Below are 5,297 nucleotides of genomic sequence, written 5' to 3'. Positions count from 1 at the left end.
CTCTCTCTCTCTCTCTCTCTCTCTCTCTCTCTCTCTTTCCCTCCCTCCCTCCCTCTCTGTCTGTCTTTCTTTTTGAGACAGGGTTTCCCTGTAGCCCCGGCTGGCCTGGAACTCCCTAGTAGACCAGGCTGGCCTCAAACTCGCCAAGATCCACCTGCCTCTGCCTCCCCACCATGCCCAGCTCAAGATCATTCTAAATGTACTCCCCACTTCTCACAAGGACCTAGAAGCATGAGTGGATTCTGTCACCAGCTCTAGACTTTCAGTCTTTTGTGTCCTGTCCTGGGAGGGGTCCAGGCTAGTGGAAAAATTAAGGGAATGATGGAGAAGAAATGGGGGCAGACGGGCTCCTCCTGTTTCCAGTCTGGGAACCCCAGTCCTTCAGGGTCAGGCAGAGAAGGAGTACCTTGGCAGAGGCTTGGTCAGCCAAAGGCAGACTGAACTTTCAGGAGCCTAGGGGACCTAAGGGAAGAGCTGCTGGAGGGGCCCCTGTCTCACTATGTGTCCTAGCAGAGCCACAGGGCTGAGGAGTAGGGGAGCGGCTAGAGAGGGGTTCTGGGCCAGTGGGCCAGGCCTCCCCAGCCGGCGCCTCAGTCCAGCTTAAGCTCCGCCCGCCTGCACCCCTGACTCACTTCCTTCGCTTCGAAGCGGAAACCTCCCCAGAACTTCCTCTGTTCCAGCCCCTGGGGACCCACAGGTGTCGCTGCCCACTTCAGGCCTGAGCTGAACCAGCTGGCCCCTAACCCGCCCATATCACCCCTTGGGGAAGACCTGCATTTCCTGCTTCCTGAGTTGCAAGTCAGCGACTGGCTCTGGAAGCGGGTGGCTGAGCTGGGGAGACAGAAGCTGCAGGTAGGGGTTTGGGGTGGAGAGGCTCAGGCCAGCCTTCTCAAAGTCAGGACTATTCCTTCTCTACCCCGCTCTTTCTGTCCATTTTTCTGCTTTGCGTGTTCACTGGGGGTATGTTGAGGGACCCCAGATTTTGTCATGCGGGCTGGAAAGACCTAGACTGTGCCTGGAGCAGTGCTGAGACCCATTCTAAAAAAAACGTGAGAATCTCAGCTCCTGGGGGTGCAGAGTCCTCTGCTTGATGGGGCCCATTTAGGATGTGTAATGCCCTTGGCAGTCTAACAGATAGATGCTGGGTGAAGGACAGGGTCCAACTTGACCTTTCTACAGCCCTAATTGGTGCCGGTAAGACCCAGAATCCCCGACTCTTCCTCCAGGAAAGCAGGCAGCTGCCTGATGAATTACATATCCCCTCCTCCAGCCACTGCATTTCCTCAAGGCCTGGGCCTTTTCTGGGAGGACCCAAGAGATTTGCATTGGGGCCCTGCGGAGCAGCAGCGGCTTCCTGGTCAGTGGGGTGAGGCAAGGCGGAGCCAGTATCTGGCCGTGAAGCAGTCCAGGCCGCACCTCACAGACGCCCCCCCCCGCCCCCCCCGCCCCAGGGTAAGACCCCTAGGTGTGAGGGAGCCAGGTGGTGGTCCGTGGGGGAAGGTCCTGGCGGGAGTCAGGAGACCCCCGTTTTCCTGTTGCAGGGAGGGGACCTGCATGCTCAGTGCCGCTCCTGCGCCATGGACCGCAGCCAGCCTAGCCTGGAGTCCCCGACCCTGGTCCCCCAAGCCAAGGGCCCGTGCGTGATCGCGCCCGTGCGCGCCGTGCTCCGTCTGCGCCGCCGTGTGTGCGTCCTGCGAAAGCGGCGCCTCTTGCAGCCAGGCGCAGAGCCAGATGGTGGAACTCCGCGGGCGCTGCGGCCGGGTTGCAGCTCTGGGACCCTCCGGGCAGACCTGGACCAGCCCAGATTCTTCACTTTCGACGGCCTTACAGAGCTGCCTTCTAGAACTCCGCGCAAGAAGCGCAGGCGCAGCCGGGTAGTGCTCTATCCCGAAACCTCACGCAAGTACCGTCCCCGCACAGAGCGCCAGAGCCGCGCACAGCGTTGCCTGCTGCTACTGGTGGCTATCGTGGGGTTTCAGGTGCTCAACGCCATTGAGAACCTGGATGATAATGTGCAGCGTTACGACCTCGATGGGCTGGAGAAGGCACTGCAGCGCGCGGTGTTTGGCCAGCCAGCTGCGGTGGGCCGCATTATGGCGCTGCTCCGGGACTATCTGGCTACACACGTGCACAGTCGCCCGCTCCTTCTGGCTCTGCACGGGCCCAGTGGTGTAGGCAAGAGCCACGTGGGCCGCCTACTGGCACGCCACTTCCGCGCAGTGCTGGAGGACAGCGCGTTGGTGCTACAGTACCATGCACGGCACCACTGCCCAGAGCCTCGCGCAGTGCAGGACTGCCGGAAGGAGCTGGCACAGCACGTGACGGACGTGGTGGCGCAGGCCGAAGCCAAGGAGAAGACGCCTCTTTTGGTCCTGGATGAGGCAGAGCTCTTGCACCCTGCGTTGCTGGATGAACTGCACGGCCTCTTGCAGCCACAGCGCTCACACCATTTCCACAACGCTGTGTACATACTACTCAGTAGCACCGGGGGTGTAGAGATCACACGCTTTGTGCTGCAGAATGCGTCACGCACACTGCCTCCCCACTCTTCCAGTGCATACAGCATCCAGGCTGAGGAGTCCCAGGCCGAGGAAGAACTGCGCACCAGCCTTCGGGAGCTCTTGGCCGGAGAACACCCGCTGTGGCGGACCGCAGCCATCGTGCCTTTCCTGCTACTGGACAAGCGAGATGTGGTCAACTGCTTCCGAGAGGAGATGGCCGGGGAGGGCTTTTTTCCTGAGCAGGCACTGGCAGAGCGTCTGGCAGAGCAGCTCAGCTACCACCATGTAGCCGGACATGAGTTCGCCATCACTGGCTGCAAACAGGTGGTAGCCAAAGTCAACCTCTTACAGCACAGGCCTGGACGCACTGGACACTAGCCAGAGGCCCCAGACATTTGGGTTGTTGGTGGAAACAGGAGGGAGATCAGGGCATCTGTGATCACCAAGACTGTTCACCCCAGGAGCTAGAGAAGTTGGTGGGGGCCTCAGCTCTGAGCTGCCCACCTCCTTTCCCATCCAGCCTTGAGTTTCCCTAGGCCATCAAGAAGAGCAGCCACCTTCCTGTCTAGTCTGGTCTGTCTTCCTCAGCTGCCATCATGTTCCAGGCTCATGTGATAAGTGGGCAGTGTGCATGTATGGTGTAGGTCAGTTATCTTACAGAGTGAATAGCAGAGGTAGGAACCCAACCCTGATGGGAACTTGTGGCACCTTCCATACTTCATATACCCAGCCAGTCCTTGAATGCCTCCTCTGCTTAGGGTTTCCAAGGTGAGGGATGCTTCTTCAGGCAGCCTGAGAAGGCAGTAGGATGGACAGACCCAGGGGAATCCCTCAGATGTGCTGGAGGTGGCTTGGCTGACCATGGTAGAATGCGGGCTTAAATGGAGACCCAACCTCTTGAGCCCCTGTACACTGGCTCCCTAGCTGTTGCAGGACCCTGGACTGGGGATGAGAGGTATGTGAGCGGCCTTGGAGCCAGCTTCAATCAACGGTAGAGAGTCCTGCTCTGGAGTCCATCCTCCTGCTGAAGGACTCAGCCCTACCACCCTGGCCCTTTCCTGCCACCAGCTCTGGAGTGACAGTTCTTGAGTCCTCAACAAACTGGCAGCAGGGGATAGTGAACAAGGCCTTGAGGCTTGTTTCCAGGAGCAGCAGGTTTGCATGAGGCCCAGCGGGTTGGGGTGGGGGGTGGGGCGATCTATTGACTGGGTTCACAGGATGACCAAAGCCCAGGCTTCTGCACCTCTCCCGCACCGGACGTGGAGACGGCTTATCCTTAGCAGTGTAGCTGTCTGGCCACTACAGATCTGTTTCCTTCGGGTTCCGCATTGCCTTTGGGGTCCGATTTCTGCCCTCCGGGACTCCTGAGCATGCTCTAGAGGAAGGTGCTTTGGAAGCTGCTTTGCCTGCAGCGCTACTGTGCCCTGGCCACCTCTGTGCTGCCGCCTGGTGGCCACACCCGGCTCCGTCCCCCGTGCACCCTTGCAGGTTAGAAATAGGCACATCCAAAAGTGGGCGGTGAGGGGGCAGCAAGGGACGACCCCGGAAGCAGAGGGGACGAGCTCCAGAGGGGGTGATATGTCCTTCCCCACCTTGGGGAGATCTGCTGCGAAACCACCCAAGCTCAGGTGTCCCTAGAGAAGCTCACTGGCCTGTCCTGCACATCCCATTGTCTCCTATTCAGCTTAACCTGGCTGTGCTCTAAGGATCTGCGTACCGCCAGGTGGGCGGGTTGAAAAGACTGTAGATGGGCACATTCACCTGAGGGAGCCCAGTGCACAGATCCTGTGCTTGGGAGGTAACCAGCACATCCTTCCTCAGGCCCCACGACTCCTTGCTATGGGGTGTCCCTGAAGTTGGGAGACTGGTCAGGGTTTCAGTGGGATGTAGAGGGTAGGATGGCTAGCTCAGAGCCCAAGGCTAGGTCCTCCCCAGATGACTTACTGGGCCAAAGAGAAGGTGGAGGTCCTGCTCTGCCCTCTGTGTTGATGCTTCAAGGGGTGTATAAGAGCTGCTGAGTGAGGGGTGCTGACCAGTCCTTGTGGAGTGATGCTGGGGTCCTCACCACTCTGAAGGAAGCCCCCGCCTTTGGATCTCACCCAAACACCCCCCTCAAAGTGTCCCCTGCCAAATGTTGCATGAATTTACCCACTTAACATCCACAGAACATCCACCTAGATCTGAAGATCCAGACCCATGCAGAATTGTCTTTTTATTTATTTCTAGAAAAAAATACATTCCAAGAATAATTACATTGAAACTGATTCCTTGTCTTAAGTGACCTGTGCACTCAACACTGTGGGCAGGTTGTATCATGCTTTCGAATAAACTGCAGCTCAAATCTGGCAATCTACTGGCTTCTCTTGGTGTTTCTTGTCTGCACGACCTGTTAATTGAGAAAGGCAAGCTGGAACCTTTCTGTCTGGTGGTAAGTTTAATAACGCTCTAAGCCTCCAGGTAGTACATTTTGTTTTCAGACAGGGTCTCACACTGTATTCCAGGCTCATCTTGAATCTGTGAGCCTCCTGCCTTGGTTTCCCAGGTGTTTGGCTTACATTTGTACACCACCATGCAGGCCAAAGGACTTTGTTTGAGACAGAGTCTCCCAGTAGCCCTAGTTGCCCTGGAACTCACTGTAGACGAGGCTGTCTCTGCCTCCTGAGTGCTGGGATTAAAGGTATGTGCCACCACCCATTGACAAGATGATTTTTTTTTTTTTTGGTCTTTTTGAGACAGGGTCTCCCTGTAGCCCCAGCTGTCCTGGAACTCGCTATGTAGACCAGGCTGGCCTTGAAC

At 57.5% G+C, this 5,297-nt stretch overlaps 1 protein-coding gene across 2 annotated transcripts; it reads left to right on the top strand.

Moving 5' to 3' along the window:
* Window positions 1–675: 675 nt before the first annotated feature.
* Tor4a (torsin family 4 member A) lies at window positions 676–5,050 on the top strand. 2 transcript variants are annotated; one of them, XM_008831200.3, is made up of 2 exons: window positions 676–852; window positions 1,542–5,050. In XM_008831200.3, the coding sequence occupies exon 2, from the start codon at window positions 1,578–1,580 to the stop codon at window positions 2,877–2,879; it is 1,302 nt and encodes a 433-aa protein (XP_008829422.1). In that variant the 5' UTR covers window positions 676–852; window positions 1,542–1,577; the 3' UTR covers window positions 2,880–5,050. The 2 variants fall into 2 exon arrangements, with proteins under 2 accessions (XP_008829422.1, XP_029418447.1); XM_029562587.1 differs by having other exon boundaries at window positions 1,271–5,050.
* Window positions 5,051–5,297: the final 247 nt, after the last annotated feature.

This window comes from Nannospalax galili, unplaced genomic scaffold, assembly GCF_000622305.1.
Source record: "Nannospalax galili isolate Female #2095 unplaced genomic scaffold, S.galili_v1.0 scaffold35, whole genome shotgun sequence".
Taxonomy (NCBI): domain Eukaryota; kingdom Metazoa; phylum Chordata; class Mammalia; order Rodentia; family Spalacidae; genus Nannospalax; species Nannospalax galili.
This window is presented reverse-complemented; position numbering and strand designations above follow the sequence as displayed.

Bases quoted from the DNA above. Each gene is read 5' to 3' on its own strand.
- Tor4a (XM_008831200.3), top strand. From the start codon at position 1,578: ATGGACCGCAGCCAGCCTAGCCTGGAGTCCCCGACCCTGGTCCCCCAA.